This window comes from Pan troglodytes, chromosome 21, assembly GCF_028858775.2.
Source record: "Pan troglodytes isolate AG18354 chromosome 21, NHGRI_mPanTro3-v2.0_pri, whole genome shotgun sequence".
Classification (NCBI taxonomy): domain Eukaryota; kingdom Metazoa; phylum Chordata; class Mammalia; order Primates; family Hominidae; genus Pan; species Pan troglodytes.
The window spans coordinates 22,776,338-22,800,199 of NC_072419.2; the positions used below are offsets into that span (position 1 = coordinate 22,776,338).

At 44.1% G+C, this 23,862-nt stretch overlaps 1 protein-coding gene across 7 annotated transcripts in view; it reads right to left on the reverse strand.

Moving 5' to 3' along the window:
* Positions 1-7,642: 7,642 nt before the first annotated feature.
* KIF16B (kinesin family member 16B) overlaps positions 7,643-23,862 on the reverse strand; it is a 302,464-nt gene continuing 286,244 nt past the window's right edge. For all 7 annotated transcript variants that reach the window (XM_009436832.5, XM_063803041.1, XM_009436829.5 and 4 more), the window contains one exon: positions 7,643-9,016. In XM_009436832.5, coding sequence (XP_009435107.2) covers positions 8,858-9,016 — 159 coding nt within the window. In that variant the 3' untranslated portion in view covers positions 7,643-8,857. The remainder of the gene's footprint in view (positions 9,017-23,862) is intronic.

Here is a 23,862-nt window from a genome sequence, read left to right on the forward strand (position 1 = left end):
CAGGTCCCAATTAGCTCTGTCACTTGGGTAAGTCAGAACCTCCTTCAGACGGTTTTACCTTTAGAGATCATTTTACATTAGATTTTGAATGGTGGCCATGGGCAGAGTGCAGCCTGTGTATGTGACAGCCTGTGTCCAGAGCCTGGGTGGACACTTTTATTATGCAACCTGAATTTCTTTTGATGGAGCGCGTCTTCCCCATTTGCATCTATAATGTCTGTCTAGCCCCCGAATGGCCCCTGGATCCAGATTGTTTTCAAGTCTCCTTCTAGCTCTGACATTCTTTTGTTTCCAGCCAGGTGCAATGCTGTCCTGCTCATGACCTGTGCTTTTGCTGGGAGCTTGGAGAATGTCTCACAAGGCAGTATAAGTGATGTAATTGCTCCCAGTCACAGACATAGGAAAAAATGCGAGAAATAACTGGTCCCCCTGTTCCCTGTCTTGGTCACTCTGAGAAGTGCAGACCCCCAGGAGGTATAAAACAACATGCTAAAGTTGTGCTCTTTGGGGTCCTTAGGGGCTGTAGCCCATTCCTCATCTACAGTGGTTACTGCCTTACTAGCAGATTTGCTGGAACAAATGGAGACTTTTCCCCTGACTCGAGCGTGCAACAAGAGGCTTGGCCACTGGTGGAAGAACGGTTGTAGTTTTCTGGGAAACTAATAGGGCTCCTGCCACCTCTAACCATCATCAGGATCCCTGCCTAGCTCATCAAGATTGCAGCCCGCGTGTAAGAAAGTGGCATGTGGAGATGATGTGGCATCCTACTTCATGTCAAAAAGTAGCATCACGTGCAGCTGGAAAGCCCTACAGAGTCCAGCTCCTCCTTCCTCCTGCTTTTAACTTCAATAGATTTGTCCCTGGGCAAGAGTTACTCAGAGAGACTGCCTTTGAAGGATCTTCACTTCCACCATAAGAAACTCTTGCTTTAGTATACACTCTGAGAAAGAAGGCCTTTGAGGTGGAACAGCTGTGAGCATTGTCAGCATAAAGGAGAAGGTGTGTGGGCCTGGCTGTTTGGGAGACACAGAGGCTGCAGTGAAGCTAGGTACCCCTCTCCCTGCCTGAGCACGACCTGCCACCCGCATCCTGCTGCAACTTCTCCTCACCTGAGATACGTCCTCGCCCCTCAGGGCCTCTTGCTTGTGTGGGAAGCTGTCACTGGCTGCAACCACGGCCAGTGGCAATCTGTGCCCCATTGGTGAAGATGCCATTGGGAGGGACTAGGAGGACCTTTTCTGCTTGCACCAAACTGAGAAGTTAGTTCACTAAATGTTCTAGTGAATTAACACATGAAGCACAATTGTCCTTTTGACTAACAGCACTGAGTTCATACAAACTGGACCATGCTGAAATTTTTTGGAGGCCCTAGGTTAGGAGTATTGTTATTGAAATGCCAGGGTTTTGGTCTAGGTCCTGTTGCTTACTGCACAGAAAGCCAATCACTGAGATGAGTACTGCCAGGGAAGAAGGCTTTAATTGAATGCTTCAGCAGAGGAAATGGGAGATCAGTCTCAAATCCATTTTCCTGACTGACTAAAATTAGGGATTTATATAGCAGGGAAGAAATGTAGCCATGAAACAGAAATTAGGGAGAGGCAAGGAAGAGGGGTTGTTCAACAGGAAGCAGGTGATCACTTGGGTAGTCATGCTGGGTGAGGGGTCTATGTCTCATTGTCCAGATGTGGTGCTGTGGTGAAGTCCAGCTTCTTGATGCCATCTGGGAGGTCTGATGGTTGGTTTCCTGAGAAAGGAACTCAGATAAGACAAATGTAACTTTCTCAAGTTTTAACTCTGGGAGGATCATTTTCTGTTTATTCAAAGAAATCGTAGACATCAGTTCTATGGGACCACTGGGCTGGTTTCAGTATCAGCCTATGAGTCATGTGCTCCGCAGAAACTGATCTGCTTCACTGAACCACACACACTCAGTGTGGCTGAGCTTTGTGTTCTATTCCAGCAAAGGGGCTCTCTGTAAACACAAGGCATGGATTGAGCAACGCATTTCTGATGGCCCCACACAGACACATCGTATTAACATTAATTTATAGGCCGTCCTGTTGAATCTAAAAACAATCTTTTCATTTATGGACGGGGCCGAGATGATTATGTTGAGGCCCGGAAGGTACACAGATTATTTGATGCCCAGGCATCCTGGGCTTGAGGACACAATGCTCCTGTGCAGCTGCTGGTCTAAGTCATAAACTGAGCCCCACAGCTAGCACGTAGCTTTGTGACAGCTGTGTCTGCATGGGGCTTTTGTCTTCTATTCACAAAGCAAGGATTAGGTAGGAGCCCAAAGACAGGGCGGGAACTTTACTTGGGCCTGCTGGTGCTGCAGTACGTAAGTTGGACACACCGCAGCTGGGCATCTGAGGGTCTGAGGAAATGGTCTTTCTCCATGGCAAGAGCCTCTGAAATCTCAGAGCTCCAAACGCACCAAAGGTCAAAGAAAAAGAGCAGAACAGCCAGCCCCTGCATGGCGCAGGACAGCACTCTCCGCTGCAATCTTGTCCTTCCGTTGTTAATATTTAATTCAGAAGCTTGTTTCTTTCTCCCTATTATGTGGGACTTTGAAGGCTGAGTCTCAGCTGTCATATGCCCTTATCTTTCCTCCCCCAGAGATATCCTGAAACCGTGGTAGCTAATGGGAAAACATGATTCCTTTACAAAATTCTGGTCAGCAACCTTTCAGGCGCCTTTAATCTGGCCTGTACCTGCCTCTCCAATCCCACGCTGCCCTGTTGTTCTCTTCATATCATAGCCAGGATGGGTGATTTCTGCCATTCGAGGTCTTTTCTCAATCTGGGGTGATCTCTCTGGCACTCAATTCTCATCTCTTAGGTCTCAGCCCAAACTTTGCTTGCCAGGGAGCCTCCGAGCCTCCCAGACTAGAGCATTTCCCTAGCACGTGCTCCCCAGCATCCTTGACTTTTCCATCATGACATGTATCACAATTTGCAGTCATACAGTTGTGCAATTATTGGTCCATGTCTTGAGTGGAATGGGAGCTCCCAGAGGGAAGACCTGTGGCCATGATGCCCACGCTGCCTACCGCTGCGTGTCCGGCACTGGGCCCTGGGCCAGGATATAGAAGACACTCGTGAATGTGTGTTCATTGACTGAATGGTGGATTGCGGGGCCCTGATGAGGAGCCAACTCTTCTCTAACAAGGAGTAAGGAGGACACAACCAGCTTGCTCTGCACTCTCTGTGCCATGCTCCTTCTCAACTAGGTGGCCAGTGGAGCCACAAGAATGGCCAGAGTTCCTTCCCCTCTCCCACTGCAGGAGGAGGAGCTGGGGAGGCGGCCATGACATGAATCAACACAGGTGGCTTCAAGTAGGGCAAGCGTCCTCCATTCCTTATGAACTTTCTCAGGCCAACTTCAAATACCCTTGTCATCTCACTCTCTTTGTCCCTCCCAACTCCCAGCCCCCAGCCCCCAAGGGTTACAGAGTGAGAGAGGGGCCATGGGGATGGCAGGCAGGGAAGAATGGCACACGGCGTATGCTCACGAGATGAGGACCCAAGCTGGGGAGCAGGCTTGAGGTGTGCGGTAGAAGATCCTGGCTGGCACCGGTGTCTTCTGGGCAGAGCTGTACACACGGGCAACTCTTCCGATGCCCAACTCGTCCAAGTTCTTCGGATAAGAAGTCTGAAGGAATACTCCAGGTCCCAAACCCTGAAGGGAATGCTGCACTCCTTGACCAGAAATCCTTTACTAAAAACAAACAACTACACATAGGTGCTCTGAGAGACTGTTGCTCTAGGAGAAAGCACTGAAAACCCTTCATAAATGTAAACACGGCCTTTCCCATTCACTTGTAAGGGATAAGTAGCCATTATTTTAATCACTCTGCAGCTGAAGGCTTGCACCCACTGTGGGTCAACTCTTCGTATTACATTCATTGAAATCAAACTTCAAACACCACACCAAAAAGTCATTTGTGATGGCAGGCCACCCCACTCCTTTCTCATGGCTTCTAGCTTGTTTTTAGGAGAAAAGCTAACAGAGTTTAGAAATCAACCAAAGTGCAATTTTTTTAAAACCCTTAATTACCACAAACTGGTATTTCTTATTGTTTTCTGTGATTCTTTTCTCTGGAGATTGTCCTGGCAGCTTTGACAGAGCAGTTACAGCCTGCCCTCCTTCCTTCCTTCTGCAAGAGTGGGAAGGAATGCTGGAGTCACAGGAATAGCAAACCCCGAGGCTATTCTCCAGTGAGATGCTCTCAGGCACAACTGTAAGTGCTACTGGAAAGACACAAACACTTCTGCAAATGTTAATTGTGCATAAGAATACTGGACACTTTGAGGAAAAGAATTCTGCTTTCAAGCAGTGATGTTTAATTATATTTTTCACATTTTCCCCACAGGATTTAATTTCTGGAGAAAGGCTTCCCTCTTTCTGGTGATATGTCTTGATGTTACCAAACCATTTCCTGTATTTAATCTTGTGGGGCTTTCTGCATTTTCCTTTATGCATTTCCCATTTTGTACCCAGTGCACTTCCCCATCTTTGATGCTTAGCGAAAGATGGCTTGTGCATCTTTTTGCAAACATATCCATTTGTCTCTCTCTGAATGGGGAAGAATCTGCCTTTTCGGCAATGGAGAAGGGGAAAACCAAGTCAATGAACTTCAAATTCCCAGTGTTTGGAGAGGTAATCCTTAGGAAAAAACCTCATTATTTCATTTTCAAATACAAGAGTATATTTCAAATGAGGACAGTCAAAGAAAGGATGTTTTGCATTTAGTCAATTTTGCAAGAGTCACACAGGAGACAGCTTTCTAGAAAGGCATGGGGTAACCTTGGGAGATGTGCCACAGCCTAGTGCCCAGAGTTCCCGGATGGTAAATGCACGCATGTGCTACTTGCAGGTAACAAGGATGAACTCACATCCTTCAACCCCTTCAGTTCAGTCAACTGCCTTTTTGTTCCTTCTACCATTTTAAAGTTTAACAGGGTTCTACTGGATCCCAAATGATCATTCTCAAGGTAACACCCTGGTCAACACTAACATCACCCCTCTAACTCAAAGGTACCACTACGGGATCAATTTGAAACAGGATGCCTCAGAAATTTGTAATAATAGGCAACTTTTGTCAATTTGGAAATAATTCCCTATGTGCAAAGTTCAAAATTGTGTACCACAGAATCATTTCCTATCTAATGAACTGTCATCAGTAAAAGCAGTCTCAACAGAAAAAAAAAACCAAAAACCAACCAACCAACAAACAAAAAAAACCAAGAAAGTCAATAGCCAGGTCTTCTTGCATGTGAAAAAGGAGGAATACACAAGGTTTAATTTGCGAGAATGAGTCTCTGTAGATTAATGGTCTTTAATTAGTTTTCCCAAAACCTAAATCACCTGTCATGATAAGCTAAGTAAAACTAAAGCAGTTAATTTTGCCATCTCACTGTCTTTGTCCCTTCCAGCCCCTAGTTAATTTTGCCATGGATTTATTTTGCCTAACTTTTCTACTCCCCTTCTTTTATTTAACATGAAAAAAGAAAGACCTTTCTGATAAAGCTGGATCTGAATCACTCCTATAGGTGTGTGTCAGATTATGGAAGGAGAAGGGTCTCCTGCGGCAGAGACGTTCAACTGTCTACTGATGACACCTCAAGGCAACATTTTAATCAAGGCAACATTTTAGGCATTTATAAACGACAGTGTACTTGAAAACCTAATGCTACTGTTTGAAGCATGTCAGGCCTGAATCGCTATGCACATTCTCTTTGAGGGGACAAGGCAATCCTGTGGCAGGCTCAGAGTATCAGTAAGGAGCCACATCCCCTTAGCACGTGGCTCCGCATCCCTGACTGCGCACCTGAGGAAATGGGGTCTTGTGGTTTTGTGCTGCAGGAGATGTGTCCAGAAAAAAAAAAATCTTGTCTTTAAAAGTTGAATCCAGAACACCAACATGACCCTACACCACAGCTGCTCCCCAAGGGTGCCTCCACCTCTGAGTCCATGGCATGCTCTAGCTGTGAAAGCTTTTGGCTGCTTCTGCTCAGACTTGGACACATATGCTGTCTACAGCTCTGAGTAGATCAGGGACCAAATTGGGCAGAACTAGCTCTTTGTGCATAAAATTGTAAATAGAATCGGCCCTGGGGTGGGATACCCTGTTTGTGTATCTTCAAAGCATCCCCCATTATGAGCCACAGAATCTTCTAGATGTCAATCATTGGGGAAGCCAGCATGACTTGGTTACTCCCTATTCATATGCCAAAATTAATCACGAGGTTAAATGTGAATCTTTCTAATTCAGCAATAGCAAGGTCTGAGTGGGAACTGGGCGGAAGGTTACAATACCAGTGATATAAACAAATTTGGTGCACATATTTATCATGCAAGCAAGACCTAGGAGTGAATGTCAAAACTACTTAAATAAAAAATTGTTTAAGTTCCTTAGATTTGTCCAACTGACTGCAAAAGTATTTATGTTCATGGCACTTCAATTTGAATTGCCTAAAGTGGTCAGCTTGGCGTTACTTTGTTATTTGATGACTTGAAAGCAATAAAATATCCATTTGCTAATTTTCTTTCACTCTTTTAAATTAGTCCAAATCAATGGAGTTTCCATTTGTTATCCTAACTCTGTCATCTGTCTTATCTTCATTCCAGAAAGGAATTCTGTTGTTTAGATGTGACTTTTCATTTGCTTTTCAACTTTCCCTCATGCTTTATTCAGAATCAGCTGCCTTTAAATCAGATTGGAAGTATGTACTTCATGTCCACATATGAGGGACTGTAATGAGTCCGAATGACATGGTTTATTCCTCTGCTGTAACCATGAGCTGGAATGAAACTCAAGAGACCATCCAGTACCACAGCTTCATTTTCAGATGGGGAGACTGAGGCCTAGAGAGGCAAAACGACTCCCATGTTATGACCGGCCTTGGCCAGAGCTTGCTAGTAGTACTCAAACTCCAAACTCAACTATAATTACTTAAGGTGAGGATTAGAATAGAAGGATCTTCTGATTCCAGCACTTCTTACAAACACATGTCTATTTATTCTTGCCAAACCTTCTGTGTGATTTTAACAAAATGCTTACCAGGAGCCTAGTCTCCAATACCGGTCTCAAAGGCCAAGAGATAGATTATCTGGTCAGTTTGAAGAGAAACCACTTAGTTTACTCAGCAAATGAGGGACCATCTTTAGGGCTTAAGACTCCTCTTAAATAAATGACCTATGGTTAATTATTATCTACCCAGCTCTTATCCCTTAATCTCTAGTTTGAAATTCTCTGGTAGTAATTGCTCCTAAACCTATGCCTGTAATCACAACTGCAGACAAAAGCAGGTCCTTCTGCAGCAAAAATGTCCTCATTTTTTTTCACACTATACTATGATATTTAATTAGTGCAATACTAGTTTTCCTCCTTACAGGGATAATTGCACATTTACGCGTATTTTTCAGGTTGGAGAACTTTGTTGTGAAGGCATTCTCTAGAAGATGGAATGCAAACATGTTCTGTTAACCATTTATGACTTCAATCATTACTATCACTGCATCTTCCGCAACACAAATGCTGAGTTATACATTATGTATATTTCCAAGAACATTAGATCAATGTTTAAACAGACTAGTATGAATGATCATGTTACAGACTTAAAATAAGCTGAGCTACAGGGTAGATGCCATAACTTCATTTAATATTGATAGCAGCTCAATTTAAATTTTGAAAAAGCAAATACATTTAATAAATTTGGTGTGAATTATTACACATTTTGATGGAACTACTGTACAGAATGTATACATATATAAATCTATAGATAGAATTATATACATTTGAGTATATACCACATACATATTTTTTCCACTCACATTTTTCTCTTTAGTAAAACAAAGCAGTTTTACTGTACACAGAAGTGCAATGCTACATTAAGTCCTGAGTAATTTAAGGTATCATTAATAAACTGCTATAAATTCTAGTTTTCCAGCCAGAGATCCAATAGATTCTGTAACAAAAAATGTGAATAATACTTAAAAATATGCATTTAGCTTTGCGTTCATTTTGTGCTTAGCAGAAAAAGCTCAAGAATGCACAGTAGCCATTTAGATTTGGGAGAATGTTCTTGAATATTCAAGGTTAAATAAATATCCTAATGGTAGGGATTTATAGAAGTTTTTTTTTTTTTTTTTTTTTTTTTGAGACGGAGTCTCGCTCTGTCGCCCAGGCTGGAGTGCAGTGGCGCGATCTCGGCTCACTGCAAGCTCCGCCTCCCGGACTACAGTCATGATTGGATCAAAAAATCCCTTTTGCAGAATATGAAATTCTGTGTAAACATCAGTGTTTGGGTTTTATATAAAAGTTCTGATTCAAATGAGGGAAAACAAGAAAAAAATACAATGAAATAATTTAAAATGCTTTTCTTGGAATATAGCCAGCCACATGGAAGAAATATAAAAAATACGAGTATATTTTGGTGAAAGAGGAAACCAGATGAAAGTCATTTAAGGGTGGTCTGGTAAGCCACCCACTTTGGGAGGTCCCAGGCTGGCTGGGCTCAGGGAACCCACGATGGCCCAACCACATCTATCTTGCCACAGGGGACGAACTTTGCTGCGCAGTGAGAAGGAAGCACTGTGGGAAAAGGCCACGTTCAACCGCAATGGAACGGTAACGGCTGCCTGTCAGGGCCACATCAGCAGGCAGAGCATCCCATCCCCAAACTCAGGCACTAGGTATGGAAACGTGAGGTGGCCCGGGCCCGCTGCTGCATGTCTGTCTTCAGCAGGAGGAGGCAGACCCGGATCCTCGCATGGGGGAGCTGCCCTGCATCGGAGCCCGCTTCGACGAGAAGGCACTGCTGTGGTGGTTCCTCCATCACCCCTGGCTCTACCCCGTCCCGTGGCTGCTGTAGTCAAAGACTCCTTTCTTGAAGAATGGTGAAAACTCACAAATGGTATGTTTCGAGAGAGTCAGTCCCACTTTGTTGATGTGGAGGGGAGATGTTGCGGACTGGAGCATCACGCTGAAAAAGTCCCTGAGGTATTTCTGTGGAAGAGACAAGAGTTAAGAACATGGTCAATTGGGAGGTCAAGGCGGGTGGGATCGCTTGAGCTCAGGAGTTTGAGACCAGTCCAGGCAACATGGAGAAACCTCATCTCTACAAAAAATAAAGAAATTAGCTGGACAGGGTGGTGCACTGAGGCAGGAGGATCACTTGAGCCCAGGAGGTAGAGGCTGCAGTGAGCTGTGATGGTGCCACTGCACTCCTGCCTGGGTGATAAAGCAAGACCCTGTCTCAATCAATCAATCAATCAATCAATCAATCAGAATACGGTCAAGATACTGTTGGATGGTGTCAAGAAGAGAAAAAATTTCCAGAAACAACTTCCCACCCACCTGGAAAGTGCTATCATTGTCATTAAAACCAGCACGTGAGGAATGTCCTCCACTGTCCCACCTATCATCAGACCAACCACAGAAGACGGAGTCACAAAACACATATGCACAGAAGAAATATCTTTGGCTCAGCACTGATTCTGGGCAGCACTGCCTCAGATCTACAGCAGACAATGCCTAGGGAAATGTCAAGGGTGCCAGGCACAGGGGATCTGCCTCTCAGCCACAGTGTCACTAGTTAATCTCTTATTTAAAAAAGTCATTTCCTCCCCGCTCCCAGTTACTCATTAAATAGAAAGATGATTAAAAAAAAACAAAAACAAAAAAGGCCGGCCATCTGTACAAGGTTAAATGTGCTGCTTACTGGTATTTTAAAATTGCACAGTCAGTACCTGTTTTGAATCCTTCTTATAAAATAAAGGGAAAGCAATACTGAGGACAAGAGGGTCAGTTCCAAGTACTGATATTTACAGATCTTTTTGCATGTCCTATAATCATCAACAAAAAGGAATCCTTACTACAATTAATTGCTCCAGACCCCTGCTGCATGTTTGTTGCAACATTATCTGCCGTTTTTGGCAGTGAGAAAGCAAAGCATATGTGAGACTAGGCTCTGGGAACTGGGGATAAAATCAGATGTGGGAGCTGGAGGGATGTGTTCAAGGAAAAGAGGGCACACAAGAATAGTTAATATATTTTAGGCCAGGCAAATCTCATTTGTAACAGAAAATGGGCTGGAGGGAAGGGGTTAGACCCAAACCTTTATTATTGTCTCAGTGTGCTTAAAAAACCCAAACAACCCTGGCACAGTCTTAGGAATTACACATAATAATTCTGGACTCTGAGTAACAACAAAAAATTTGTGAAAGCAACATGGCCTAAGCCTGGAGCAGTAGTTCCCAACAAGAGGCAGTTCTGCCCCATAGGGTGTTCAGCAGTGTTTGGTGGCAGTTTTGAGTGTCACATAGGGGTGCACAGGCAGTGCACCTGGTGGATGCTGGCCAGGGATGCTGCTAACATCTGCCAAAGCACAGGACAAAGAATTATCTGGCCCAAATGTCGACCATGCCACAGTTGAGAAGAGGAAGTAGAATTTAGCTACCTCTATGAATTGCCAACCTGAAATTTCCTTCTGAAAGAAGACATTCTACTCAACGAGAATTTGTTAATTCTCCTTCAAAATATTAATGAGGACTACTAATAACAACACTTGTAAAATAACTTAGTTTCTAAAAATCTTCTAACATCCAATGTTTTACACTTAATGGAAGTAAAACTGGTGCATGATAAATTGTACTTTTTTTTTTTTTTTTTGAGATGGAGTCTTGCTCTGTCTCCCAGGCTGGAGTGCAGTGGCACGATCTCAGCTCACCACAACTTCTGTCTCCTGGGTTCAAGCAATTCTCCTGCCTCAGCCTCCTGAGTAGCTGGGACTACAGGCATGTGCCACCATGCCCAGCTAATTTTTTTGTATTTTTAGTAGAGACGGGGTTTCACCATGTTGGCCAGGCTGGTCTCAAATGCCTGACCTCAAATGATCCACCCCCCTTGGCCTCCCAAAGTATTGGGATTACAGGTGTGAGCCACTGCGCCCGGCCAGATAAACTGTACATTCTTTAAATGTATAACTTCATGAGTGCTGACCCATGTGAAACCACCATTAAATCAAGATAAATATTTGCATCCCCTTCAAAAGTTTCCTAAGGCACCTAACTTTATGTTATCCTTACACTTGGCCTGGAATCACATCTTCTTCTGGTATTACCCATTTCCTGGTAAGGAAGCTATTGCCAGGAGAGGTGAACAAGGCTAGTAATCTAGAGAGAAGACTTGAAAGCAAGTATTCTCAACTCAGGATGTTTTTTCTTGTTCCATATCCCTAACTTACTGGTCTCATGGTACCCTCTCAAGAAACGATCCTGAAATTGAAATTAGGTATTGGTAAGAAGTTATGAAAATCAACTGCTGAAAAGTGAAGATCTTAATCTTAGTAATTATTTTTATCAGAGGGGCAAAGAGAGACCTGACTTCCACTTTTCTGCGGGAAGGGACCCTGAGAATATCAACTTTAAAGGGACTTGAATTGCATCAAACAGGGTCACCAGTATATATCGTAGACTACACTCAACCAGCCAATGCTCGTGGTGCAATGCCTGTGCACAACTGATTGTTCTGGGAAGATCAAGGGTGAGATGATTTGGAAAACGGGAGATGCAGAGCTTGCTGACTTGTGCGTGGAGCCACTGCTCTTTCACAGTTTCATGCACGATAGAGCAAGGCTCGCTGCACAGGCCTCATCTCAGGTAGCTCCTGTGGGCTCCGGCTTCAGGTCTCCCACAGGCTGCATTAACAGGCAGGCTGATGTTTACAGCAAAGCTGCCTTCAAGATGAACTCTGACAGACTGGAAGGCAATTTAAATCCGGGAGCAGATGTTATATCAGCATTTGTCATAATTAGTACACAAAGTAGGGTCCCTATAAAGGGCCAATAAAGCCTAAAGGGTATAATGAGAAGAGAAGTAAAAGTTAAAAATATAAATGAAAGGAAAAGAGGAAGTATTTGAGACACCTCCCTTCAAGAGCACCACCATAAGAAGAGAACAATACAACTGTCAGGTAATGTCTTTTTCTTTAAATAAACTCATTAGTGTTGTTTGACAAAAAGTCCAGATAGAGTGATCTGATTTGACTAATTCTAAACATTACAGAAGAGTTTTCTCTTCGCAAAACAAATTTCTGCTTAAGGAGAATTAGGCAGCTTTCGCCTCCTTTACATAGCCTGCTTCCTTGGTGCAAAGAAATGATTTGATTAGGAAGCGTTCTTTGCAGCGACCTCAAAGTGCTCTAAAGTCTGTTAAGATGAGGCATGACCTTTGTTGGCCATGTCCAGAGCCACATGCTTCAAATGGGCTGAACAAATTCTGGCAAATGAAAAAAAAACAAGGGACTGGGGCTACAGCTGGGGACACAAGACAGAACTAAAATTCTAGAAAGTTCTTAAGGTCACAGACAGTGTCTCATTCTTCTCTGAAGCCCCCTATCATCCCTGGAACACTGCCAAGCTTAGGAAACGTGCTGAGAAGAAACCTTGCTGATTTTAATTAGTTATCTTTTTTGAATTAAAGTATATGCACAGAAAACCACACACAAGTGTACAGTTGAATACAGTTTCACAAAGTTAATATATCTATGCCATCAGCATCTAGATATGAATTATACAACACTTCCAGCCCCCAGGCAGCCCTCCTCGTACTCCCTCCTCCAGTACAAACCTTCCCTCAAGGGCAATCGCTATTCTGATTTCTAGCACCAGAGATTCGAATTGCCAGTTTTTGAACTTCACATGAGCGGAATCATTTGGGATATACTCTTTTGTGTCTGGCTTCCATGGCTTAATGCCATGTCTGTGAGATGCGGCCATGCTGTGTGCATAGCTGTGGTCTGTTGAGTACCAGCACTGTGCAGTATTTCACATCTGAACAAAACCACCGATTGGCTTTAACACAGGGATAAGCGTTGGTCACCGCTTTGGTCCTTTAGTCCGAACTCTTCTTCACTAACGAAATCTACTTCCCAATATTACTGGTGTCTGATGAGTCAAGTTTATCACTATCCTTCCAATAAAGAACTTTCCTGTAGAGATTTACACTCAAATCTAAGCTTAGCCAATGTACTCGAACTCTGCTATTTTATGTACATATTATATATATATATATATAAAATATTTAAAATATACATACTTACCTAACAACACACATTCATATTAGTAATTTTTATTGCCTGTGCTCACAATGTTTTCCACAGCATCTGTGGCTGAAGGGAGAAAATTAAAATCCCCCTGTCAAAGCTATCCCTTGTTGTTGACCCCAAAGTCACCGTAGCCCTCCCAGGATGTGAAAAATCAGTCCAGGTGTCAAGCTGCATCTCCCCAGGTCAGCACGCTTTATAAAAGAGCATTGCGAAAACTGAAGGATATTAGGAGTTTAAGTGACTTATCCAGGTCAGAAGGGCAAAGTGGGAAAAAGATTTGTGAAATCCAATATCCAATGTGTTTCTGACTTTCACAGGACATTTTCTCCATTATAAAAAGAAATAAAAGCAGGCGTATTTAAATCTCTAGCACGTCAGGGACCACAGAAGGCCTGCAGCTCTTGCTCACCTGGTGGACAGTGACACACCTGAGTCTTTGCTTTGTCAAATGTCCTGTGTCAGGGCCACTGAGAACAGCAAAAGCACCTCCTAGGGTTGCACAACATTACGGCCCTGACTTGGATAGTTGGAGGAGGAAAGTCAGATTAAACCAAATCTTCTTTCAATACGATTGCAAACCAGAAATAAGATGGGATGGCGGAGCCAAAGGGGGCCTAGGAGAGGGTCTGTCTCACAGTGAGTGATCATGAGAAAGAGAAGAGGCTGAGAGAGAAAGGGGGCCACAGAGAGACAGAGGGGGCTGTCTAGGGGAGGACAAGAGAAACAGGGCTGGGATGGAGGGGAAGACAAAAGAGGTGGAAATGAAAAGGAAACCAAACCAGCACAACAACGTTGGAGACGGGTACCCATGATTTATTTGTTTACCAAGCTGGCAAAAAGAATTTAAGAATAATAAGAAATATATCAGATATCTATCTAGGTTATTTACTTTTTGTGACTTGGACCAATACTGATGTAGGTGTTTTCTTATCAATACTTTCAGAAAATCAAATTTAGATGGCTAATCTTTACGGTATATTTCAGTGCTGACATAGAGTACCTCGATTTCATGAATTGCCTTTCTTCTATAGGTTTTGGGCATATTTTGTTGCTCAGGGGCAGTGAGCAGGGGGTACAGGTAACTGGGAGACATGGACCCCCATGGGTCTGTTCCAAAGAAAGTGTGACCCTGGCACATGATGTTTAAAATCCCCCCCAAACAAACAAACACAAAATCCTGTACAGGACTATGAGCTTTTAAAGTGGAGGCCAGAAGACATGAGCAGAAGAAGAGGGGGTGTGGTGATATGAGAGACACCCCAGACTCAGGCTCCTGCCTGCCACCCACAGCGCCCACCATCCCCTGCTTCTCAGTCAGGTCCCCTCTGCTGAGCCACACGGTCTCTCACCGGGCAAGTCTGTCTACACCGGGCATCTTAGCTGCTTGGGTCAGATGCACTGCCTTTCCTAGGCCTGATGGTGCTTTCGTGGGGACCAGCGGGCACTGGTTCTTCAGAGTTAAAAGTTCCTTACAAACATGGGGAAGGTCCTCTTTCTCTGCAAGGCTCACGCTCTTCTACAGGGAGCCAAGGCAGCTCAGGGAATGCTTCGATATCTCCCTTACAGTGCCTTGGTGGGCACTGGCCATTCTCTGACTGCCCTGTATCCATTTCCCTTCCAAAACAGCAGCCCAATCCCCTTCTGAAGAAACACCTTTCCCCTCTCTGGGAATTTGGTTAACTGGTTGACTTAAGGCATAGGACAGATAAGCTTTTCCCATGATATTCTGGGTGGACACCTTACAGCCAAAGAGCTAATCAAGCTACTAGCACTTGGAGTCTCCTGGAACCAAGGGTCCTTTGGGGGACATCTCTTCCAGATTGTGTAGCTGCTGTTATGGAGCATTTTCAAGAGTTTGAGAAATTCAGGAAAGCTGGGCAGTTTCAGGAGAGCTTTTGGTCTCTGTCCATTCCCAAGGCTAGGAGCGAGTGATTCCATCTGTTTACTGTGGTGACAGTCATTTTCTACTGTTTACCATCAAGTTAACTAACAATAATCTCACAGCGCTGGCAGGGGGCAGACAAGGGTCAGGAATCAGAAGAAACCTTCCTTGTAGAACACAATCAAGCTCCTCCAGGGCTAGTCTATGCTAAGATGGAGGTATCTGCCTATCACGCTCTTCTCTTAGGAAGAGGTCGATCCTAGGAGGCTCTGGAGAATCACATTTCAGATAGGTCAGGGTATCCCGGTGGTCCATCCACAGCTAGGCCTGAAGCTGGAAGGCTCCTGCCCCAGACCCTGATCTACACATAGCCCAATCTTTAAATTTCCAATGCCATTTCAAAAGACAACTACTAAACATTATCAATCTTTTGAATCAAAACACAGGCTAATATGGTCTACTGGCTGTGTTAATAAGTTCTGAAAGGCAAAATGAACTCCCTACAGCAATACAGAGTAATTCAGCAAGAATTTAGTCCATTATATTAGAGCTTTAGCATGGCACCTCAATTAGTTTATGCATCAGGAAAAAAAATTGAAAATATGATTTGCTGCTACATGCTATTCCATTTAGACATTCTTGAAGGTCATTATATTACTATGATTCATGTGTGACCTACAATACAATTTCAGTCTGAGCTCTGCCTGAAAGGAAACATGCTTTGGAGTTACTGGAAAAATGTGGGCAAAATCTGGCCTTTAGGCAGCTTCTTTTGGGTTTTTCTTTTGAACTGTAAATCTTTTGGGTGAAATGCTGGTTTGCTCACAGGAACTAACCATGGATTTCATAGTCCATCCTGGCAAAAACCTGTGAAGTCAACAAGGAGCTGCATGGTGTGGCTTCCCCCCTCTCTTACACCCATTCCCTTTTAGGTCTGTGACCTTGAAAGAAAGGACAATTTTAGACCAGGGGATGGAGGGAAGGAGGGGTGGTGTCCAAGTTCAGCTAACAGTCTGAGCAAGAGAGCAAGGCCAAGGCCAGCCTGTGCAAGGATCTGGGTGGGAAACAGCAGGATGTGAAGCAGAATGCAGAGGGCCTTGAATATGGATTCAGCCTGCAGGTACTTCGTACAAAGTTTCTGGTTCATGAGCTTATGTGAGCCCCTAAGACACCCTTAGGAGAGGGACAAGAATGGATGTCCTTTGTTTACAGAGGAAGTAACTGAGATTCCAAGAGGCAGTGACTTGGCTAAGGTCAACAGGTCATAAGAGGCTGACAAAGTGACCAGCTCTTCAAATGTAGGAGAAAGCCATTATTGCCTAATTTAATTCCGAAGGTTCAAGCCCGTAAGCCTGAAATGTAACATGGCCTTTCTTTGGGGCTGTCCATACTATGCACATGCAGCCTCCCAGAATTTTCCCTGAATTTCAGTGAACTGCTGCGCGCACGCGCGCGCGTGTGTGTGTGTGTGTGTGTGTGTGTAGAAAATGCAAGAATGAGAATTTGGGCCTTCAGATGCCTTTGAAAGACCTAAGCCTCCTTATCTGCTGGCTCTCTGCCTTCTATTTTAATTATCAGGGAGATAAAATTGTGACCATTTTATGTTATTAAAAAGTTTCTGTTTTAATAGGGCTCATGACTATAACTGCAGCCTACTGCTTATTTCATGTGCAATATATCACCTCAGGCATGTCATTCTAATGATTTTTCCGGCCATCTCATTGTTGTGAGGTCCTCTTTATTTTACAAAATTTTAACATAAATCTATAATTTAATTTAAAGTTACTGAAATTACTAAAATTGAAATGTTCTTTAAAAATGTAATGGACCTTTATCCACCTTTCCATAGTGACATATTAACAGAGAAAGGAGTTCAGTGGCATTCCTCATTCTCAGAAGTCATTAACCATGGTGGCGGCTTAAAGACAAGTATCAGTCTAGTAAGACTTAGAGGTCTCATTTAACTCGCGGTACTTGGAAAATTCATCATCCACTGATGGGCCCTGAAGATGGATCAGGCCTGAATGGAGCTACCCAGGGATGTTTCTAGACCTGAAAGAGTTCAGGTCACCCCTGGCTATGTATCACGCATCGACCCAGTGTGGTCAATATGATCCATACAGTCAAGTCTTCCCAATTCTAATCTCCCATAAATTCAAGTCTAAATACCTCTTGTTGGCTTTTTAGGAATCCTAAAGTTTGGCTACACTGGGTCAAATAGGCTGGGTTCCCTTTCCAACATGCTCCCAAATGTGCTCCACACTCCAAGGAAATCAGGACAGCTTGGTTTGGGTAACTCATCCATCCAGCGCAGTCACTGCACACGTGTTCTCCTAGAAGCAGTAAGCCAGGCCTGGGTATTGAGCTGAATGAAACAGACACGGTGCCTCCCCTCCTCCCCTCACAGGTGCATGCTGGCTGGCACCATCCTCCACTGCTCAGAGTCTCTCCTTCTTCCCATGGGTGCTTTGCTCCCATCATCTAGATCCTTCTCATCTTCCAAGGACTGGCTCAAGGTGTGCTCTGTACTGACTCCCTTCTCTTCAGACTTCATTCATGGACCCAATAAGTACTTACTGAAAGCTTTCTACACACCAGTGTTGGGCTAGGTGCTGGGCATTCTTTTTTTTCTTTTTCTTTTTCTTTTCTTTTTTTTTTTTGAGACAGAGTCTTACTCTGTCGCTCAGGCTGGAGTGCAGTGGCATGATCTCAGCTCACTGCAACCTCCGCCTCCCAGGTTCAAGCAATTCTCCTGCCTCGGCCTCCTGCGTAGCTGGGATTACAGGCATGCGCCACCATGCCTGGCTAATTTTTGTATTTTTTAGTAGAGATGGGGTTTCACCATGCTGGTCAGGCTGGCCTCGAACCCCTGACCTCAGCTGATATGCCCGCCTCAGCCTCCCAAAGTGCTGCGATTACAGGCATGAGCCACCGCGCCCGGCGGTGCTGGGCATTCAACAGCTAATACTACTCAGTTCTTGCGCCAAGTAACACAGTCCTGCTGCCTGGGAGACAAGTAGGTAAAGCAGTAATTACAACTAAAATATGACTATGAGAGAACTGCAATGAGGTGACTTGGGACCCCAAGGGAAAGGAAAGGCTGTATGCCTAGTCCTGGGAATTGGTTACTTTTATGCCAAGACCCATAGGGTGATGAGAATCAAGCAGGTGAAGACATTGGAGGAAGATACTGGAGGAAGCCTGTTCTGGGCAGAGCAGGAAGCAGGTACCAAGCCTAGCAGCTGGGAGGCAGGGCTTTGGGGCATCACCAATTGTCTAGCATGACTAGACCAGGCCCACAGGCACAGAGGATTCAGCAGATAGGACAGACTCCTGGGAAGAGGACTGCTCCCGGACCTGGGCTCTGCCAGTCCCCATGCTGGGGGCCCTACACAGTTGGGTGGTGGCACTGTGCGCTGGTGGTGGTATCTCTTCTCTATGGTGAAGTCCTGCCAGGTCTTCAGGAAGTCTCTTCCAGCTGCCATACACAATTGTTGGTCAAATGATGCTTATGATGCCAGAGGACTTTCACGAGTCTCCAAATGCTAATCCCCAACTTCTACTTAGTCTACCACTTGCCCGAAGGTACTTGAAACCACCATAAAACGTCATTGGAACCTCCAGTGTGAGACTTTCATTGTGTTCATTGCAGCAAGTTTGGTGTGCCGACACTTGCATACCTTTTCCCAGCCTCTGTCAGTCTAACTCAGGGCAGGGTAAGCTTTTTCTATAAAAGGATGGATGGTATACTTTGGGCTTTGTAGGCAAAGAGGTGAAATTAAGGATATTATGTAGGTGTTTATGTAATAAGAGAGAAACTTCCGGCTCCACCCCATCCTGTTTTCCTGGGGTGGGCTACCCAGGGTGGAAGGCGCATTTTGCACCCAGTGCTGGGCAGGCCACTGTCATGGTCAGTTTCACTCTCTGCCTGGTGGTGCCAATCCTAGTGTGCCTCCCTCTTTGCACAGAGCCTGGCCATCTCAACTGGGGCAGCTGACCAGAGGCAAGACAACTTCCCAGACTGAGACTCTACTGCTTGGTGACTGGCAGTTGCCAACAAGTCCCCAGTGTGTAGGCGGTGACCAGCACAGGCCCTGGGGAGCAGCGAGCTGTGGCTGCCAGCTGAGTGCCGGGAAAACAGGCAGTGAGCCCACCAGGTCTCCATGGATCACAGGTCTAGCATATTCAGGCCATGCTCACAGACAGTATGAAAACAGGTGGCAAGGTGGGTGTGACCTGAGGGCCTATATCAGTTTTCTATAGCTGTACAACAAATTACCACAAACGTTGTGGCTGGAAGCAACACCTATTCATTAGCTCATGGTTCTGTGGGTCAGAAGCCCTGCCACAGTGCAGCTAGCCTCTGCTTATGGTCTCAAGGGTTGAAATGAAGGTGTTAAAAAGGCCGGGCTCCTATCTGGAAGCCCTGGGGAAGAACCACTTCCAAACTCCTTCAGGTTGTTGGGCAAATACGGCATTCTGTAATCACAGGACTGGGGTCCTGCCTGAGGTTCCCTTGCTGACTCTCAGCAAGGGGCTGCTCTCAGCTCCTAAAGACCACCTACATTCAGTGGCACCCAGCCTCCTCCACATTTGAAGTCAGCCATCAGATTCCCTTCACGCTTCTGCGAAAGTTGTAAGATTCCAAAGACAGTAACTTGTGTCAAACCCTGGCAAGCGGAGCTGGGGAAGGCCATGAAGAGAGGGCTCGCATGCTTGATCTGCCTGATCACGGGAACTATCACAAGACATGAGTCACACCAGGACAGCCACTGGCACAAGAACAGCTAGCTAATTACACAGGAACACCTGCCTGGCACACTGTTTTGCAAGCCAATCTAAAACTGTAAGGACCTAATTGTACCTCCAAGATTACAGGTCCTACCTGGCAACTACTGATATTTGCCACTCAGAACTTGCCAGCCCTTGCAAGCTGCCACCAGCACCATAAGCTTTCTTTCAAAACAACTTGCAAACCCTTCTCCTTCCCCAGTAAGCCTCAACCTTTTACTTTTTTTCCTGGACATTGCCAGAGGCCACCCTGGTCTGTATGTATGTCCTGGATTGCAATCCTCTCTCTTGCATATTATCCCAAATGAAACAAGTTTTACTTTCACTCTCTCTTTTTTCACACTGACACTTCAAATCTCTGCTTCCTCTCCTGTTACCAGGCAGAAAAAACTCCGCTTTTATGGGGCTCGCATGATTAGACTAAGCACACAGGGACACTCTCCCTTTCGCCACGTCGTGTAGCACAATCACAGTTCCTCACGAGCTCAAAGAGGGGAGGATTACAACGGCACCGGGGGGTCATTCTTAGAATTCTCCCTACTACAGAACTGTAGTTTGCCAATCCCTGGTCTAAACTGTAACCCAGAATATAATAAAACATATGGCAGAAAAATAGGCCACAGCGCAGTAGACGCCACCTGGCAGAGAACACACCAACTCAAGAGGGACCACGCATGCACACTGGCTGGGAACACCCACGGTCCAGGCCTGAGACTCACAGGGTGAGCACGCACCCTCCCACCTCCCGCACTCACACCCACAGGCTTGTGGTGTGCCCAGTACGAAGCATCCCAGAGCAGCACCATCTTCTGGAGCTTTCTGAGAGGACGGAAGTGTCTGTTATCTGTGCTGTCCATTATGCTAGCCATGTGGCTACCGAGCACTTAAAATGTGGCTGGTGAGACTGAGAAACTAAATTTTTAAAATTTTACCTTAATCTTCATCTTACTTTAAAATTAAATAGCAACATGTGGCTGGTGGCTACTGTACTAAGATTCTGGAGTAACCATGCCTTCAAATGTGTGAGTTCTGAGCACAGAGTATGCATTAATATTCCTGTTTTTAAAATTTATTTTTAAAATGTGTAATACTTTACTGACTGAAAATGTCATACACACAGATATTTATGAGTTGAAAGGGAACTTTTCATTGTTTGTACATGCATGTGTACATGTCTTCACTACAGTGAAAAGGATTCCTTCCAATTCACCTGTGTTTTCCCAAATCTCCAGTGCATCCAAAAAAATTTATTGTTATTAGTTTTTTTGTGTATCTTTCTATGGCATTTTAATGCCTACATAAACAAGTACAAATATAGACACCCAGCCAGGTGCAGTGGCTCACATCTCTAATCCCAGCACTTTGGGAGGCTGAGGTAGATGGATCACTTGAGACCAGGAGTTTCAGACCAGCCTGGGCAACATGCTGAAATCTTGTCTCTACAAAAAATACAAAAATATTAACCAGATGTGGTGGTGCACCTGTAGTTCCAGCTACTTGGAAGGCTGAGGTGGGAGGATCACCTGAGTCCAGTAGGTTGAGGCTGCAGTTGAGCCATGATCATGCCACTGCACTCCAGTCTGGGTGAGAGTGAGACCCTGTCTCAAAAAAACAAAACAAAACAAACAAAAAGCACCAAACCCCTAAACCCCACAAACACAGATGCCTCCATTTCAACTTACACAAGTAGGTACATAAGCAACATACTCTTCTGCACCTCACTTTGTTCACTTAACAACTTATACTAAAGACCTCTCCAGAAGTACATAGTTTCTCATTCTGAAATTGGTTGTACTAGCTCATTATTAATGAACACGTAGGCTGTTCTAATCCTTTGCAGTCCTGCAAGTAGGTAAACTATACATGGTCGATAATTTTTCACTACTTTAGTCGAATGATGTATCCCCAGAACTTAACACAGTGTCTCGTACCCAGTAGGTACTCAGTCAATATTTGTTGAATGAAATAATGAAGAATGAAGATTATTACAAATAGCACTGTAATAAACAATCTTATACACAAGCAAGTGTATCACTTTACCCATAGGGTAAATTCCTAAAATGGAATTGCTGGGTCGAAGGGTATGTGCCTTTTAAATTTTGATAGATATTGCCAAATTGTTTTCCGTGGGCACTGTACAATTTATACTCTCTCCAGCAATGTTGGAGAGTAGACATCCAACATTTCTGTCTGACTACTCCAGAGTCTGAAAAAATCTTTGAAAGGTAACCTAGTCCTTTCTCTTATCCTCATAAAATCACAATGTTGTTGTAGCTGAGGAATCTTAGCTAGATCCTTTGATGCTTCAACAAAGAAGGAACTACAGCTGAGAGAGGTTGGATTAGAATTCTAGTATCCTTAAACATCCAGTCATCTTTCTCCTATACTTATTCATCTCTCTGGGCAGAATCATATCACAATTGAGATTCCTAATGTCCAGAATTCCCAGAATCATTTAAAAATAACCTTAGTCTAAGAGTGGAATCCATTTCTGCCCAATACAAACTTCCAACTAACCAGTACAAGGTCAAGCAGAGGTGAAGATGGTCATAAACAGGCAGCTGGCTGGGACAGTGGTACGTGTGATATTTGCTGTACTGGTGGCCCCAATGAACCACATCATGCTTCGTGGGATTCACACCCTGTGTGGCTCTCTTCATTAAACCTAGGTGGGGTTTGTGACTTGTTTTAGCCAATAGAATGCACTGGCACTAATGCCATGGGTGACTTGAGAGCCCCAGCTGAGCCTAGTCCTTAGTGGAGTCATGATCAAAATGCAGGCCCATAAGTGGCGTGTCTTGATACCACCTGGAGTATATAAACCATCCAGCTGGGCCCTGCCCAAATTTTCCAGAACCAAATAATCATAAGCAATAAAATGGTGGTTGTTTTTAAGGTGCCAAGTTTTAGGGCAGTTCATTATACAATGATAGATAACCAAAATATATGGGTTTGGGAATAAGGTAAAATATGAGGGAATAAATGAAATTAGTCAAAGCAGAATGAAAAAAGTTTCTTTGGTTTCTATTTATAATTTATGACTAAACATAAATTAAAGTCCAATTCTACTTCATGCCAATCTCTCTTCCAATTCTTTTAATATTTCTAATGAATAATTCTTAGCAGGTATTTCTTTGCTATGAGCTACTTTTGCTATACTAAGTTTTAAAGCAAATACTTGAAATATGGCATTTATTTCTTGATGTTATAGAGAAGTCTGAGAGCTCCAAGTTAAAATTCATCAGGGTGAAAATGTTAGTCTGTGATTACAGAATCAGAACTATTCATTACAGCTATTCAGAGAATCTTCTTTATGAGTTTAATGACATAAGCATATTATATTGAATTATTATGGTACTGCATCAACTGGATTCATAAATTTAATATACTCAGTCTGGTTCACATATTCTAATAAAATCCAGCAAGCTTTAAAACTTTTATAGGAAATGTGCATTTAAAATCCATGTGATATTCAATTTTTACAGGGTGACGTCCTTGCTCAGGGTATTAAGTAGTTTCAGTGATGATGATGACCCAGCCTGGCAGCAAGCTTCTGGGGAAACCTCACAAATAGACAATCCATATCAGAAAAACCAAAACCTGCTTTTCTCCAGAGCACAAGTCAAAACCATGGGGTGGAGGCGGGTGGAAAGAGAAGAATTGAGTTTATCCTGCACCTGTGGACCAGAAGTGAGGACATGTAAGGAAGGAGGCAAACAGCTTCCACACAATCTGACAGGTGCCACTCAACCTCACTTGGTTGAAGCAGAAAGTGGGAGGATGCTGGGCAAGAAGCCCAGTTCCCAGTACTCACTATGGATCTTTGACCTATTGATACGTTTGAATCTACATAAATGTTTGGCAACAAGCTCAATATAGATGCCATTAGGACTCAACTTCTTCAGCACTGGAAGAAGCCTAGGAGAGCCCTGGAGGCACACTATGGCTGTTTGAGCTCTAATGTAGCACCATGAGCAGGGATCCTAGGCACTCAGTCTTATGCAGCTACCATGCTGGGCACAAAGACATCAAAGCACTGTGGTTTGAAGTAAGCCCCTTAACTCCTCTGTAC